The 17,717-nt window shown below is 39.9% G+C and overlaps 2 protein-coding genes across 2 annotated transcripts; both read right to left on the bottom strand.

Annotated features, from left to right (window-relative positions):
* Window positions 1-436: 436 nt before the first annotated feature.
* Window positions 437-13,591, bottom strand: CCDC125 (coiled-coil domain containing 125; the record flags this gene model as incomplete). Its single annotated transcript, XM_080636773.1, has 11 exons — window positions 13,227-13,591; window positions 11,424-11,482; window positions 9,983-10,069; window positions 9,011-9,088; window positions 8,201-8,286; window positions 5,679-5,761; window positions 5,128-5,243; window positions 4,458-4,565; window positions 3,275-3,446; window positions 888-1,021; window positions 437-772 (listed from the first exon to the last, which is right to left on the bottom strand). The coding sequence occupies exons 1-11, from the start codon at window positions 13,495-13,497 to the stop codon at window positions 437-439; spliced, it is 1,530 nt and encodes a 509-aa protein (XP_080492899.1). The 5' UTR covers window positions 13,498-13,591.
* A 998-nt stretch (window positions 13,592-14,589) lies between these two features.
* Window positions 14,590-17,716, bottom strand: AK6 (adenylate kinase 6). The gene is made up of 5 exons (XM_080636528.1): window positions 17,679-17,716; window positions 16,822-16,914; window positions 16,452-16,510; window positions 16,221-16,366; window positions 14,590-16,079 (listed from the first exon to the last, which is right to left on the bottom strand). Exons 1-5 carry the CDS (start codon window positions 17,704-17,706, stop codon window positions 15,890-15,892), a joined length of 516 nt encoding a protein of 171 aa, XP_080492654.1. The 5' UTR covers window positions 17,707-17,716; the 3' UTR covers window positions 14,590-15,889.
* Between the last annotated feature and the right edge of the window lies 1 nt (window position 17,717).

Raw genomic sequence — 17,717 nt, 5'->3', positions numbered from 1 at the left:
AGTATTTCATAGAATCCCAGACTGGTTTGGGTTGGACTTTAAAGCTCATCCAGTTCCAACTCCCTGCCATGGGCATGGACAACGTTCCACTAGACCAGGTTACTCCAAGCCCTGTCCAGCCTGGCCTTGAACACTGCCAGGGATGGGGCAGCCACAGCTTCTGTGGGCAACCTGTGCCATGCCCTCACCACTCTCACAGGGAAGAACTTCTGCCTAAGATCTCATCTCAGTCTCCCCTCTATCAGGTTAAAGCCATTCCCCCTTGTCCTGTCTTTACAGGCCCTTGTCAAAAGCCCCTCTCCAGGCTTCTTGTCACCCCTTCAGGCACTGGCAGCTGCTTTAAGGTCTCCCCGGAGTCTTCTCCTCTCCAACCTGAACAATATCCTTCCACAACATCCTTTTAAAAAAAAACAAATAGATTTATTCCCGCAGATTGCTATATAGAGATCACCATGGTTTCATCTGCTTTTCCACATGAATCATTTTCTTCACAGTGCGTAGTCTCAGAGGGCCAGGAGTGTGATTTTTGAAGCATTTTTACCGGATTTTCACATGGTTTTGCACTGGGAACTGGGGAAACACTGCTTTGAGAACAAAGGTTTTGGCTGCAGGCACATTCAGGGCCCGATGACTCCCGTACTTTGTCCTGTCGACTACATAGCATCCCATTTCCTGTATCCTGTTCCGAATCATCTTCTCTTGCCTCAATTGCTCGAGCTAGCATGTAGTTAACCTTTCTTTGATGAGCCAGAGCCTCCTCTTTGTCATTTACCTGCGTATTTATTTAAAAGATGAAGAAAAGAAACTAGTTTATAAGCTAAGAAAAAAGCATTTTGTGTAAAATGACAGATTTGGACTCATGATGAATAGTCTAACAGAACACTGACCAGATCTATTAACATCTTCAGGATTTCATTAGGATTGTCCAGCTCTTTAACCTTCTTGCCATCCGCCTCTGATGAGAGCAGGCTAGATAGTTTTTGTCCCAGACTGTTCTTGTTTCCTTGTAACTTGACGTGCCCTAAGGAAAACAGAAGTACAAAACTGTGGAATTACTGAGAAAATCCTCCTAAAGAACTGTGTAAAACTGGACCTTGACTAATCTCCTCTTAAAGGGCAATGCAGTCTACAGCTTCTCTCATTCTAAGGAAAAAAAAAATATATATATATAAATGTATATATACACACTCTTTGACATAAGCTGCTCAAGAGATTCTAAGATTTCTAAAAAGGTTAAAATACATTAAATTTGTGAAATATATGTATCGTATATAGAGCTTGGAAACAATGATGTCGGTACTCAAAGATGTGCGCTGTTTTAGTATTAGCACCCAAGGGTGCTCAAGGAATCTAGGCTGGGAGAAGTGAGACGTTTAGTCTGAAGAAGAGAAGGTTCAAGGGGGAGACCTTATTGTTCTCTACAACTACCTGAAAGGAGGATGAAGCCAGGAGGTGGCTGGTCTCTGCTCCCAAGGAACAAACAATACAAGAGGAAACAGCCTCAAGCTGCACCATGGGAAGTTTAGACTGGCTTTTAAGGACAATTTCTTCCCCGAAAGGGTGGTCAGGCATTGGAACAGGCTGCCCAGGGCAGTGGTGGAATCACTGTCCCCGGAGGTGTTCAGAAACTGTGTAGATGAGGCCCTCAGTGCCATGGTACAATGGTGACCTTGGCAGTACTGGGAATGGTTGGACTTGATGATCTTGAAGGTCTTTTCCAAACCTGGTTGATTTTGTGCTTCTTTGATTCTAAGACCCACCTCAAAGCAAGGCATGTCCAGGTCAATGGCTAACACAAATATATCTTAAAGTGCCAGTCCTAAATTCTGCTATGGCTTTGACCATGACAAAAGCACTTAAGTACTTATCTTTATCCTTTATCTTAAAGAAGGAAAGGATCATTGGAATTCTTCCTCTTTTACAAAGGGCTTTGTAACTCACTTTGTACATGAAGTGTAAGAATAACAATAAATACTAATGTAGATACACATAGAATCATGGAATAGTCAGGGTTGGAAAGGACCTTAGGTCATCCAGTTCCAACTCTGCTGCCATGGGCAAGGATACCTCACACACTAGACCGTGTCACCCAAGACTCTGTCCAAGCTGGCCTTGAACACTGCCAGGGATGGAGCATTCACCACTGCTTTGGGCAACCTGTTCCAGTGTCTCACCACCCTCACAGTAAAGAACTTTTTGCTTATATCTAACCTGAACTTTTCCTGTTTTAACTTTAAACCCATCACCCCTTGTCCTATCACTACAGTCCCTAATGAAGAGTCTCTCTCCAGCATCCTTGTAGGCCCTCTTCAAATACTGGAAGGCTGCTCTAAGGCCTCCAGGCAACCTTCTCTTCTCCAGGCTGAACAGCCCCAACTTTCTCAGCCTGTCTTCATACAGCAGATGGTCCAGCCCCTGATCATCCCTGTGGCCCTCCTCTGGACTTTCTTCAACAGCTCCATGCCCTCTTTATTTTCTGGACACCAGAACTGTACTCCAAGTACATGCATAATAAAAACCTAGAAAGGTCTCAAAAAACAGAAAAAAACCCAACCCCAACTATTTAGCATGTCAGTGAAAGCTCAGTGTGTGTATATATATACAGACCTATATATATATATACACATATATATACACATATATATACACATATATATACATATATATATAATTTCTCTTCCTTCCCTATCTCCTACATAGAGCTCACTAGAAAAAAAACCTATCAAGGTAAATCATAGAATCACAGAATCAACTAGTTTGGAAAAGGCCTTTAAGATCATCAACAAGTCCAACTACTGAGTTGTTGACAGCACCTAAAATGGTCAGGTTAAACTTGCCAGATGTTATCTTTTTTGTATTGTTCTCATAATAACCATCTAATATCCAAAAAGTTATTGTGAACCTAGACTACAGTTTATTTATTCCAGCATGTTTTTAATCAGGTAGTACAGTTCATGAAAGTGTAATAAAAAAAGGTTACATTAAAAGCCTAGACTGGTAGCTCCAATGTAGTATTCATATATTCCACTTACACACAGATACTCTACATTACACAATGCAAAACTTCCAGTAGAAATTCCTCAACGACATGACAAACTATTTAACGTATTTCCAGTTTTGACATAACTTTGTTCCTTTTTTTTGTCAACTTCATAAACCTCAGTCAGCAGACTCACAGACATACATCTAGTATGGTAAGAAAGTCTGCTTGTGCCACTTGTCACCTAACTTCTTCTGCAGCCTACCATTACAGATACATAGCATGTCCAGTTACCATCGTCTTTCAGATGTCTCCAGTTTCTTAATCTTGTTTCCTTCTTAATCTTTATCACTTCTGCAAGCCTCAGGGCTTGATCCTTTCTCTGCATTAGCTGCTGCTCAAATGCAATCCTGAAAGCATCTGCCATTATATAAGCTTCATCTTTACTCTTCTTCAGATTTTCACCCTGTTTTTAATTCAGTGAAAATTTAAGGTATATTGAGCAATTTGGAAGCAAGAGCAGATCTAAATTTTATATAAAGAGACAGACTGAAACCATCAACACAGACAACTTTTAAATAAGTATAATCAAAGAAGAATTAGAAACCAAAGTGCTTCCTCATCATGTTAAGAAATAGATTTTGAAATGTGTATTGAAGTCCTTACTCTTCCTTTTCTATGCATGCATACATCACCATCCATCTACACAGACAAGCTGCCAGCAGTGACTATTTATCTCTGGACATGCAGAAGAGCTTGAGGAGGGTATTAATGTCCCATGCCAATTGCAAATTCTATGTCAGGGGAATAACCTTGGTACAAAAGGGACATGACAGTACTTATTTTCAAAACAAGTCAGTCACTAGAACTTCTGCAGTAGGACCACTAGGATGGTTTCCACATCTATAGAGTCAAATATGAATTAGAAGAAAAATTCTAAAACTATAGAATTCCACTGAATTAAAAGCCTTAAGAGCTTGAAAATCACATTATTGATTGAAGAGTGATGCAAATATACAGTTTTCAGCCAGATCAGCTTCCTGACCTAGCTGGGTGAACAGGCTGGTGAGTGCTGATGTCAGTGCAGGCGAGGGGTAGAATGCACTCCCAGGAAGGACACGAAAGGGTCAGTGGTAGTCCACACTCATGCTGGGCATATGCTTATGGAATGCATACATTTAGAGTGTTCTTTACTTTTTTTTAAGATTAAAAAAATACAGGTGGAAGGAAAAAAAATGAGGAAGAGGTTTTTTTTTTTTTGTTTCTAGTAAAGCTGATTCATACTGTAATTACAACTTTATATCAGCAAAAGTTAGAGCATTACAAGCATTACAAACAAATTCTAGATTAATTCTGAGATGCATTCTTCGTTTAAAACACATTAGTTTGTGTAAGCTGTAATAGAGTGGTTCTGCTTTACTTAGTTTTGAGCACAAGCATGCCTCTGCATGTTCACATTTAAGCCAAGCAGTGTTACCTCTTGCTTGAGATGAAGAAGTTGCTTTCGTGTCACAGCTGCCATTTTAGCACAGGGACAAGGCTGTCCCCCAGAAGCACTGCAGGTGCAGGCTCCAAGAACTGCCAGCTGAAAATACAAACCAAACCACCAGTTAAATATCTAAGTGCACACACAACACAATCCAAGAGATTCCAAATGACTAGCAAAAAAACATCCTGAAACTACAAAGGGAGTATAAGAGTCAGGGGAAGCAAGCTGCAAGAGATTTAGGTGTGACTGCTTTTGACCCACACAAAGTGTGAGTCACACACAGAGTGTGCTTTTTCAGCAAGATAAACTGAAGGCAAAACCTATCAGTCTCTGTATGCTACACCCTGAAGACTTAATTAGATTTTTCTTTTTCCAATAAAGTAAATCACTAAGCAAACGGATAAAGATTTAAGGAGCTAGAGAATAAAAATTAAGCACGCTGGCTTGTGAAAAATAGCCTGATGCTCCTTCTGTCTGCTTTTTCTTTGCAAGATAATCCACAAATTAGGTTGTTGATTAACAGGCAAGGGTACACTCTTATTAGCTAAAAATTTGTCCAAAGAAACAGTTAATCAGTAGGCAAAAAATTATGTATGTATTTTGAATATAAACATATATCTGAACCAGCCATTTTGAAAACCATCTAAGTTACACTTACTTCAAAACCTGTAAAATCTGTAATGTCGCTTTTATTCAAAGACATGTTTTCCTGAACAACCTTTTGCTGTTTCACATCTAGCATGGCAAGAAATTCCAAGCACTGCTGATTCAGCACTATGAAATAAAACAAGGAAAGTGATTACAAAGTCTGCTGCTCTGATTTCTTAGATTCTGAGTTTATCTACACAGAAGTTAAACAGTTCTATAAAGCATCAGTTTGGGAATATGATAAGACTATGCAGATGTAGCAACTCAGATCCCAGTTGTGTTTTCCCAGGCCAGTGAGATAAGATAGATATACTTTCTTCATACCTGATCTACTTTTTAAGCTATGCATATCTAACTTCTCCTGTCATATATTTATTTTTTAAGAGGAAAAAAAACCCCAAACCAAACACAACTTTTCCATTGAAAAAGGGCTTCTGCATAGCCACTAAGATCATCTGCCAGTAACAGAGACTTTTACCAACAGAAAGCTTCCTTCATAGCTAAATACTGCATTATGCCTGAGAAACAATACATTAAGAGGAATAGCTGTTGGTGGCTTACTTGCATTTTCAGCTTTAGAAGTTTTAACTTCTTCTGTTCTCATTTTCAATGCTTTCTTAAGAGCTGCATTTTCACAATATATCCTGCAGAAGTTAGAAAAAGGATGTATTACCTTTTAAAATATTTTAGATTAGGATTACAGGGAAGACTAAAGAAAAAAGTCAAAACTGGAAAGAGCTGAGTTGCCAGTTAGACATGATATTATCCATGCTGCATTATACAAGTTGTTTTCTCACTTTTAATATTTTTTGTTGAGAAAAATGGTAAAATTTTCCCATAACAATATCTGTACCAATAATATGTAGTATGTTGTTAGATCCAAATCTGCTAGCCAGGGGCCAGTATCCAACCTGACACTACTCCTAACCAATCTGTGTAGGCTTGGTCTGAGTGGCTCTGACCCAAGGCTAAGGAAGCACACTTTGCCAGTCTAGTTTCTTGTTTTCCAGGGCTGCATGTGGCTCTGCAGAAAACAAACCAAGGAATCTCTGTGCTCATACAGAGATTTCTCTTGCAACCCAGATAGCATGGGTTGTTCAAACAGGCTAGCCTTGTTCATGAAACCACACCCTTACACAAGCAATTTAAATGTGTGCAAATACATTTGAGTGAATGTTTAAAAAAAGAAAATAATAACAATAAAAAAACCCCAAACATTCAGCAACTTCAGATTTTAACAGGAGGTGAGTTTAAGTACCAGTACCATTAGAATCTTAAAGAAATTTGTAATCATGAAGCTCTGAAACATTTGAGAAAGAAATCTCTTTACTTCCTTGAAAGAACAGAATTGTTATTGGCGATGTGACAACAGGCCTTTGGTCTGAATTTTATAAAATAAACTTCCTGTAGGCTGAACACTGTTCTCAGGAACAGCTGCTCGGCCAAGTGTTGCAATCTTAGAAAATACAATATGCATTTATACCATGCTTTTCCTTCAGGTATCGAAGTATTTCCTTCTTGAACAGAAAAGTGGCAATCCACTGTTCTTGTGAAACCCCACTTGCAGTACTGTGAGTGGTTCTGGTGCCTCAACATAAGAAGGACACGGAGCTGTTGGAGAAAGTCCAGAGGAGGCCACCAGGATAATCAGGGATCTGAAGCACCTCCCGTACGAAGACAGGCTGAGAAAGTTGGGGCTGCTCAGCCTGAAGAAGAGAAAGCTGCGTGGAGACCTCAGAGCAGCCTTCCAGTATCTGAAGGGGTCTACAAGGATGCTAGAGAGGGACTCTTCATTAGGGACTGTAGTGATAGGACAAGGGGTGATGGTTTAAGGTTAAACAGGGAAAGTTCAGGTTAGGTATCAGGAAGAAGTTCTTTATTGTGAGGGTAGTGAGGCACTGGAACAGGTTGCCCAAAGAAGTGGTGAATGCTCCATCCCTGGCAGTGTTCTGGGCCAGGCTGCAGAGAGTCTTGGGTGAAATGGTTTAATGCGAGGTGTCCCTGCCCATGGCAGGGGCTTAGATCTAGATGATCTTAAGATCCTTTCCAACCCAAACCATTCTACAATTCTGTGACTTATTTGGTGCATCTCTTCAGATGTCAGTAATGCAGAATGCTGCAAATTCATGTTTATTTTTTTTAAATAGTAGCCTGTATCATTTCACTTGGATAAACGGAGGGAATACACATTCTTCTCATCCTGCTGTCCTGTTTTCTGACACCTGTACCAGAGAACCTTTTTGCGAAGCAGACTGAACTTTTGGCTTGCAGTTTGCCGAAGCCACAGGTGTAGTTTTCAACAGTTAATGATAGTTTTGTTGCTCCAAATTACCTGGGTACACTTCCAATCTCGTAAGTCAGGAAAGCCAAGGGGTTTTTCACAAAGTATCCCTCAAGGTAATTAAGTAACATGTGAACAAGCTCAAATATCTGAACAAAACTCCTCTTTCAAACAAATAGTTTGTAAACTTCTGGCTTGTTCGATTCAAAGTTTGAAGAAAAAAAAAAAAAATTCTGATAGGTAGACTTCAGAGATACCATTCCTACATTTAAATAAGGGAGCCTGCTGGTCACTTTTTTCAAGGCCTTTTATGGCATTGTTAGTTTAGTGCTTCTGGCATCTTCTGCTTGCCTTAACTACACCTGCTGCCTATCCGCAGCAAATCTTACTTAAACAAAGAACCAGTTGATTATCCTCTCTCAAAAGCATTCCATTTTACCTGTATGTGTTCACACCTTCAGTGCAAGAAAATAAAGCAATGATTAACCAGCAAATGGTATTTCCACATGCATGCACATACCTCATTTACATTAAAGTAGAGAACAGTCTGGCTGAAGGTGGCTAGCATAATAATGTAACAGGATGAAGTGAAAACTCAGCCTAGCAAAGCTAGAAGTTTCAACTGGAATATACAAATGTGACTAGCATGAAAATTAAATAAATATTTCCAAATCTGGAAGGAAATTAGGAAAATATGAAAAACCTTGAAAATCCAATGAAGTAAACTTGGAACACAGGAAAGACATATAGCATTCAATGCAATTAAAAGAACTCACAAAAATACACAGTCTAAGTCAAATACCTGTCATATTTTTCTGTCCACATGTCTTCTATGTTTTTAAATCGATCCTGATCAAACTCAATTTCCCATTGCAAAATATTTATTTCCTGTGGAAACAAAACAAATCTGCAGCAGTTTATTACAAGCCTCCTATTGAAAGGAAAAAGAGTCACTGCTGGTGCTGAGATTAGCACTGGCAGAAATGTAGGTGACCAATGATGATGACAATCTATGATACTGCTAAAAATACATTTGGTGCCAGACACCAGAAAGTTTCTGCATCACTGATCTGTGGATTCCAGACAGTGCTGCATGAACTGATGCTTGTAGTGGCTTATGAGAAAAACAAACCCACACTGTTGTGTTTCCCTGCCTACCTACTGTTCTGTGGCAAGACCGCATAGGAAAAGAAACAAAGCGCAGAAATCAGTTTAACAACATAGCTCACTGCCACCTTCCTCCTCCTCCTCCCCATCTTCCCTATAAAAATTGGGCACCCATTTCTTAGACTTACTGGTAAATTCCAGCTTCATAACTAATAGTGCAACTCCCTATGAATGATTGTGAAACTCACAACAAAGACCAACAAAAAGTAACGAGTTCTAGTAACCTTCAGGTACTATTTCTACACACTATATATAACATCAAGACATCTAAATCAAAAAAGTGATACATTAACATTTTCCCTTTCTACTAAAAAGGAATAACAATTTCAAAAAAACCTTGAACTAATGGCAGATTTGTTCTGATCTAAATAGTCTGATAACCCAATATTAATAGCAATGACCTCTGTGTTCTTAGAGAGGTGTGAAGGAAAAAATGCATCCTTACCTTTTCTAAAGTTCTCTTTTCTTCCTCAGTCTTTTGAAGCATTTCTTTTGTGTGACTGGTGGCTTTATTAAATACTGCCTGCAAAACAAAAAACAAAACCAACAACAAACAAACAAAAAAAGCACAAGTCCTTAAAATACTGTAATTAAGTTTAGTTAATTCGGCTTTAGACAAATTTTTAGTGTTACATCATGAGAAGTTCAAACTCACAGTTGAAAAGGAGTGTGCAGAATTACAAACACTAGCAACTTGTAAGTCTCAGTGGGTTCTAATTTCAAGTCACATAATTCTACATTACATTAACAAACTTGTGTTTCAATCCTATAACCTTTTCTAATGGAAAATGTTGCATTCATTTAAGATTACATCATTGTGTCTTCTTTAGGGCTCATCCACAAAATCAGCTCTTAAACTGGGTTACAAAATACCTAGACTTTGAGCCAGGTGTAACTTACTATGAATGTCTGAGGGTAGAAACTGCAGGCTATAAATGGGTTAAGCAAGCAGGCTAGAAAAACAGGAACTGATTTCAACATAATCCATTGTGATAATGAATAAAAGTATCACAATCTGTGGACAAAAGACTGACCTTACATTTAATGTATAATGTCCTCTAAGACAACGGATGGAGCAGTCAAATGAAAATATCTGTGCTTTGCAGCAGAAGTTCAAGCACTGGCAAAACGTATAATTTAAAGGGCTGGAGAGAAAGCCTTGTTCTTTTAACTTAAATAAATCCTCAAAGAACCTCAAAGGTAAAAATAGAGAATTGCTACAACAGTAAAATCTTCTTCAATAACCACAATAGTTCCATGAAGTAAAAGTCGTAGAAGCCAAGTACGTAAGACACTTGCAGACTCAGTGCTTTAAGATCCTGGTAAATACAGGTTCAGGGAGTTTTAATGAGGACTGGCAGGAAGATTTCTTCTGTTTTCTTTCCTTTACCATTAATGATTTCTGAAAAACTCCTACCATGCTCTGCAGAATTCTTACGGCTTCATCTTTTCCTTCAAGTTGTCTCTGAGACGCTTCAAGCTCAACTTTCAAAATGTCAACTTCCTGAAGCAAAACAAAATAAGTACGCTGAGTAAAACCCAAGGTAATCCTGTTAAAACTCATAAATGTACATGGCAATGTAAATTTGCCCTCTTAAAAAAACTGGTGTTCTGCTTCTACTCTATATGATTCTTTCCTGACAAGTAGCTTGCTTACAATGAAGAAATGTTAACAGCGCATGCTAGCATCAAATCCTTGAAGAATACTTGTAATTATTATTCTCTCTGTTCTCTTCCAGGATATTTGGAAAACAAACCACTCCAGTTTTGCCTTGCTAAAGAAGCTGTATGTATCAACATAGGTCCTGAGGTTTAAAATAAGGGAATAGAACAGAGTACAGTTTTCCTATAAATGCAGTATCAAATACTACAAATATATACTAAAATATAAATGCTCTATTAATATGACATACACTAAATATATAATACAAAACATCAATACTCTATAGTGTGAATATCATGTTACAACTGTTAGATTAAAACCACTACTTCTCCAGAACAAAACCACTGTCCACACAGATCCCTGCTGTAGGTACCAGCTAATCATATCTTTATGCAACATTCCCCCCTTTAGAAGAAAGCAGGTTTTTTTAGTTTCCAATAGCTAAAATGAAATTTACTGCTTTGTGTACTTATCTTTCCTTAACCCCTATGTAGGTCACTCAGTTGTTCACTTGTTGTCACACAAAACTTTTTTTCATAGTTTTTTCAGGCCTGTTACTGAAGCAATTGATACTAAAATTGTACCTTGGAGCAGTGGCATTTCTTCAGTTTTGCCTAATTGAAAATGAGTAAGGTTCCTTGACATTTTAACTTGCTGTGCACTGAAGGTTCTTCATGCTAAGAAAACCTGACAGTGACCTACTACAGGATACCCTGGGGTTAAAGAACACAGCACAGATGAAGTCGATACTCTTACAACTGAGGTCACCATGCTCTTTCTGCCCAGACTGATACCAACACATCAACATATTTCACCACAGTAAAATTAAAATGTAGGAGTTAACTATTTTTCAGTAAAAATCCAGATTAAAACCCCAAAGACTACTCCGCTTACACTGAAGATTTTCAGGCCTTGAAGCTTAAATAAAGAAAACCTGCTAGAAAAGTAGTATGATCCTTTCAATATTGTCTATATCTCTACACCTTTCAAAATACTTCCTCTCCATTCTCCCAATTAAAAAAAAAATAAAATCCTGTCATAAAATTGAATGAGGCTTCCAACTACTGCACTGGTTACAAAAACCTGAATCCATCCCTGATCCTGGACATGCCAAGATCTTCAGCTAAACTAACACTTTGCTATGTTAAAAGGAAATGCAGATTTCAATAACAGCACACTTGGCACAGCTACTTACCTGTAGAGCCTCCCGAAGTTGTTGCTTTAGTTCTTCATTTGGCACTTCAGTATTAGATTCTGTAAGATTGATAGCAGATACTAAATGCAGAGATACTATAATATTTACAAAACAAAACATGAGAATTTGCTTTACCCTGAAAACTGGTAACATTCAGAGGTATATTTTTTCCTCAGGAGCCAATTAAAAGACTTAAGAAATACATAAATACTAAAATCAAACACATTGTTTCACAGTTAAAGAAGTGAAATGGGAAAAAAAGGTCAGTTATAAAGAGATTTAAAATAAGGACAATTATTTTAGAATTTCATAAAAGAAACCAAAACCAAACCCACACTCACAAAAGAAAAACCACCAAACAAAAACACAAAACTGCCATCTTGATTAAAAAAAAAACAAGAAACAACAAACAAACAAAACTTCTTTTTTTTAGCTTCTTTTCAGACTGTAACTTTTAAACATCCACAGTCAACAAAACAGCATCTAGCACTATGTAGAATTAATGTCAATTTTCAAGATTGGAAGATGAAGTATGTTAGTGGAGTATCCCACAAGATCCAGTATTCCTCTACACAAGATGTTACCACTTCTCTTAAACTAAGCAGGTTAAGATGCAGCCTCCTACTAAATCCAAGTCAGGATGCATGTGGACTTTACTCATGCTTTCATGGATGCTGCTGTGTGATAGACCTAGATCTAAGACAAGCACCACACAAACATGACCAAAGATCACACAAAAAGACCAGCATAAGGGCAATGAAATCAACAGGAATTATGCTGTTTTCCTGACATCTCTGCACTGAAGGTGCTGAAACCAATAAAGAATCATTACATGTCTTAGCTTACAGCGGTGTGTGGAGAGGATGGCAGGGACTTGTTCTAAAGGAGAAAAATAAGCAAGTTACATAGAAATACTTAGGTCAAAATACTAAAAATTGCTAAAAATGTAAGTGAAAGCAACTGATGTGTAATGAACAGCACTGCCTATACTTGATTTTATCTACAGCAGTGTTATATTCACCCAAAAAAGAAAAAAAAAGAAAAAAAAGAAAAAAAAAAGAGAACACCAGAGAACTGAGATGTGCAGATTCCAAAACCAACTTCTTAACCTCAAAAATATGCCTACAGCAAATGGGGTTTTGAATATTTAGCCATAAGCTTTCACAGAATCACAGACCAGCTTAGACTGGAAGGGACTTTAAAGCTCATTCAGTTCCAACCCCTTGCCATGGCAAGGGACACTGGAACAGGTTGCTCCAAGCCCTGTCCAACCTGAGCTTGAGCACTGCCAGTGATGGGGCAGCCACAGCTTCTCTGGGCAACCTGTTCCAATGATAGAAACTCTAGGAAAACACACTTAAACCAGGAGTCCAAGGAAGTCCATTCGATTTCATATCTATATTTAGAGAAAACCAATGCTGTCCCCCACCACAGGATGCTCTTTTCTAAATGTCACTTTCAAAAGCAAAACTAAGCACTTTAAAAATGGTCAGTTTACACTAGAAACGCCACAGCCTCACTCACTGAAAAGCAATTTTCTGCCAAATGTTTCAGAAGATCTAAGCACAGAGACTACTCTGCCTTTCCTACTGTGACACCACCAGCAGCCTTAGGGGCTGCACCAACCACCCTGTGAGGCTGCACTGGATTCCAGCAGGCATGGGCCTTGAAATCCTCCAGAGATCTACGAGTGTTTTAGCACACACCTGAACTTGCGGACACCTTGTGAAGCAAATGAACTGCTTGGTTTTGCTAACAGGGGTTTTTCTCATGGTAAATAATAAACACTCAAATTACTCTTACCACAGCTACGCTGTCGTGTGGAACTAGTAACAGGCTTTTTCGATGATCCATTGTAAAAACTGTTTTGTTTTGAGCCAGGAAGAGTTGCAGCATCACTTTCTTCCACTGTCTTTGCTGACAAGAGAGAATGACAAGCCTTTCCAGATCCCTTCCTAGATTTAAAGGAACAGCAGCTCTGTAAATTTTCCCCTTCATAAACATCTCCAGGTCTTCTCCCGAGGCCGTTTCCTAAGTCTCCACATGCCATGTCCTCCTCTTCTGGTTCCTCCATCTTCTCCTCCTGAGTTTTGGCTGGTAGTCTTGCTTTCTGGCGTAGAGCACGTCACTTACCAGCGACGTGAACAGCACCTCCCGCAAAACGCGGATTCTATCTAGAAAAAACAGGAAAACTCCGTAATGAAAGCAGTAGAACAACACTAAAATGAAAAAAATCTGAAAGTGGTGGTGCGCAGCCACTTTCTAGGCGGGTTGGGGCTGCCGGAAAACACGGTTCCGGCCGTGCGGTGAAGCTTTAAAGCCGTGGGACCGCCCGGGTGAGGGTGGAACTTCTTCGGGGCGTTCCCCTCTCCGTATCAGGCTGAGAGCTGGACTTGTTTAGCCTGGAGAAGACCGCAGGGAGACCTTAGAGCAGCTTCCAATGCCTAAAGGGGTGGCTGACAAGAAAGCTGGAGAGGGGCTTCTGACAAGAGCCTGTAGGGACAGGAAAAGGAGGAATGGCTTTAACCTGACAGGGAGGAGATTGAGATGAGATCTGAGGAAGTTCTTCCCTGTGAGGGTGAAAGTTGCCCAGAGAAGCTGTGGCTGCCCCATCCCTGGCAGTGCTCAAGGCCAGGTTGGACGGGGCTTGGAGCAACCTGGTCTAGTAGGAAGGTGTCCCTGCTCATGGCAGAGGGTTGGAACTGGATGTGCTTTAAAGTCTTTTCCAATCTGAACCAGTCTGGGATTCTATGATTATAATCCTAGAAATCACATCCCATAAGGTAAGACACCCTTGCCCAAAGAGACATTCACTCAAATAACATGCATGTGCTGTGTCCTTAAATAGAAAGGAAAGAATGCAAGAGCAAATGGTTGGACATACAAGATGTTACCTACACAGAAAAAGCCAATTACTGCCATTTGAAATGTCTTACAAGGGATAGCTGGCAGACTGATCGTGTGCTGACTTTGTGGACCCATCCCCCAGCACCCATCTCTGTGCAAACATGAATTAAACAGTATCTTGAGACTCTGAGATTAGCTTGTTGCACTCCAGGTGAACAAGCCCACATTTCAACAACAGAGGGAGTAGTGGTTATGGTGCAGAAAGTCTGTACTTCACCTACAGCTTCCCCTCCAACCCAGCAGCATTCAGATACATGACTTTGCTGCACAGGATGTGGCCATTCGAAGCACACTTAAAAATCAGGGTTGCCCAGTGCACCTCCGCGCCGGAGATCACCCTTCACCTGGTCTCACAGTACCCCTGAAAGCAGCACATGCATTTTTGCATCTTTACAACATTTGGTCCCAATTCTGCAAGGAAATCCACATTTTTCACCATTTCAGCATTTCAGTTTACATGAGTGTCAAATTGCTGATGTGGTATTCCTCTGTAAGTCTCACCAAAAAAACCCAAACAAAACCAAAAAACCAAAAAAAACCAAAACACCCCCAAAAAGCCTCTACCAAATTTGGAATCAAAATAGAACACATAATCACAGTACTCTTTACCATATGAATTTTCAAGGTAGTAAGAGTTTTATTATCCAGACTCATGCATATAAAAAGTTAATTAGCAAGCACTTTCTACAGAATCTTTCATGAGGCTTTACAATCCACATTATCAGTAAGAAAGGTTATTTCATGCTCTTCCCGGACCCAGACTTTACAAGCACTGAGAACAGATAGCTGCCAGTATCTTAAGTGTAACCATGTTTTGGATTGCAGGAGATTTGTTATTCCCACCGAGTATTTAGGTGATAAACTTACAATGATAAATGATAGGGGTGGGTGATACAGAGAGGAAACAGAGGAATAAAACTTATTGTTTAATACACCACTCCAGTGTAGATATAGCTGATGATTCCTTACAGCATTAAGTAATTCATGAAGTTTTGTGTAATGACTTTAAAATATCTCCCTTAACAAAGTCACATCTCTTCCCTCCAAACAAAGCACCCTCCTTAAACTTTATCATATACCCCTCACTCCATGTTAGCCTCCACATATTCAAGAATGCAGTAGAGTACAGCAGGTTTTAGTCTAACAGCTCAGAAACAGACTAACCCCTTTTCAGGACATTGTTTCAGAAATCAAAATTTGGTATAAAGCTCCTCAACTGCCACCAGTTATCAGGACTTTACAGTTTTCTTGGGGATCCTGGAGGAGGAGGCCTGGTTTTACTTGCAAGCTCAAAGAAATTCTTAATTATTGAATCTAGTTCCTGCTACTAAGGCAACTGTGACTTTCACTGACTGCAGAATTTTCACTTTGTCAGTTTTCCTGTATGCCTCCCCCAGAGGCTGTTCAAAGCCTTCAGCCTTCCGACCTTTTGTCTGCTCCCCAATCATGAAAAATTACAATAAAATTAATTTTAATGTATCATACAAGAATTACGATTGTCAAATATTAACATCCCGCGCCCCCAGAAGAGATCCAGCAGAGTTCTTTTGCACCAAATGTCAATTGTTGTCTTTCATCCATTGCTCAATCCATTGCATAATCTGATCCAAATTTCTCTCCAGGTCTTCGGGAGTATTGCTGTGTAACTGGTGTACAATTTCCTTTCTATATGACAACAGAGCTTCCTCATAAAGTGTCTGAAAAATTTCACACTGAATGTTGTCTTGCAGCTTTTTCCCCTTGTACCCCCTTAAAAACAACACCAAGAGACGGTCTTAGACATGTTGATAACTATAAAGTATTCCATAGAGAATCAGTAATTTATACCCTAAAAAAATCTTTTCTGAGGTCACACAACAGTTCTTTGTCCTTATTTATCCACTGACATACCTGTTTTCAAGTCTGTCATAGAGAAATGAATTTTCTGTACGAAGTACAAACACAATATGAAACCAGCGTTCAGGGAAGAAATCACAGCCATGATAATCAACAATAACTCCACCCTCACTCATTTTATCTTCTAGCTCATCTATTACCTACAAAAGAAGTAAATTACAAATAAATTTCTGAAATTACAGAAAGCCAAAGTACAAGCACGACAGTTTTAGAAGTTGGGCTTACTCTGTCTTCATCCAAAATCGGACAGTCATACTCCTCATCAAAACCTTCATACAGTTCTCCTGCAGCAAAAAGAATTTGTGGGAGTTTGTGAAGTAACAGCAGTTATTAAAATTATTTATGTAGTTATGTTTATTTCAGGAGGATGCAAACAAAGGACAGTGTTCAGAGCAAATCCATAAAAGGATAAGTTTGTGGTTACTTAATACGAAGTGTGCCACAGTCACATAAATGCTTTTTACCTTATGCCACCAAAAGCATTTCTGTTAAAGCAAATTCATTGCCATTTCACTTTATAATGCATGCACTGCAAATTGTACAAAGCAAAAATATCTTAAGTCCTTTGATGAATTATATTGTTAATATGGCCTACCATCTTTTGCCATGTCACCCACATTAACATAGGTCATCCCCGTTCTTGATGCCAGCTCTTTTCCGAGCGTGGTTTTCCCAACGCCTGGAGTACCTAAAGACACAACCCCATGTAAAACAGTAGGAGAACAGCATGTGAGTCCTCTTCAGATAACCTTCTAAGGCATCAAAAAGGATGCTTTTTCAGTCAATTCCTGCAAGTTTGTATAAGAAAAAGGGGGCAAAACCCTGCATGATGAGGAAATGCAAATAAGAGCAATGTCTGGAGATGAAAAAAAAAAAAAAAGGACAGAACTATGAAGAAAAGTCTCATTTTGTGAAAAAGTTTTATTCTAATCAGGATGATTACAGAATCACGGACTGCTTTGGGTTGAAAGGGACCTTAAAGCTCATCCAGTTCCAGCCCCCTGCCATGGACAGGGACACCTTCCACTAGACCAGATTGCTCCAAGCTCCGTCCAACTTGGCCTTGTGCACTGGCAGGGATGGGGCAGCCACAGCTTCTCTGGGCAACTTGTCCCAGGGCCTCACCACCCTCACAGGAAGGAACTTCTTCCTCAGATCTCATCTCAACATCCCCTCGGTCAGTAAACTTTGTTTCATTTAAAGCCTGACCCAACACGGACCTCACACTCCAGACCACGGGTAGAGAGGGATGGGGCATCCCTTCGCCAGGCCCAGGCCCAGGCCCAGGCCCAGCCCAAGCCCCTACGCTCCCTACGCTCCCTCCCCTCTTCTCTTCTCCCCTCCCCTCCCCTCCCCTCCCCTCCCCTCCCCTCCCCTCCCCTCCCCACTCCATCCCACCCCACCCCACCCCACCCCACAGCCGGTGCCGCCGCCGCCGCCGCCGCCGCGCACCCGTCAACAGCAAATTAGGTCTCCTCATGCTGCCGCTCC

This window comes from Psittacula echo (assembly GCF_963264785.1).
Source record: "Psittacula echo genome assembly, chromosome: Z".
In the NCBI taxonomy this organism is placed as follows: Eukaryota; Metazoa; Chordata; class Aves; order Psittaciformes; family Psittacidae; genus Psittacula; species Psittacula echo.
Note: the sequence above shows the minus strand (reverse complement) of the source record. Positions and strands in the feature narration are given on the sequence as shown.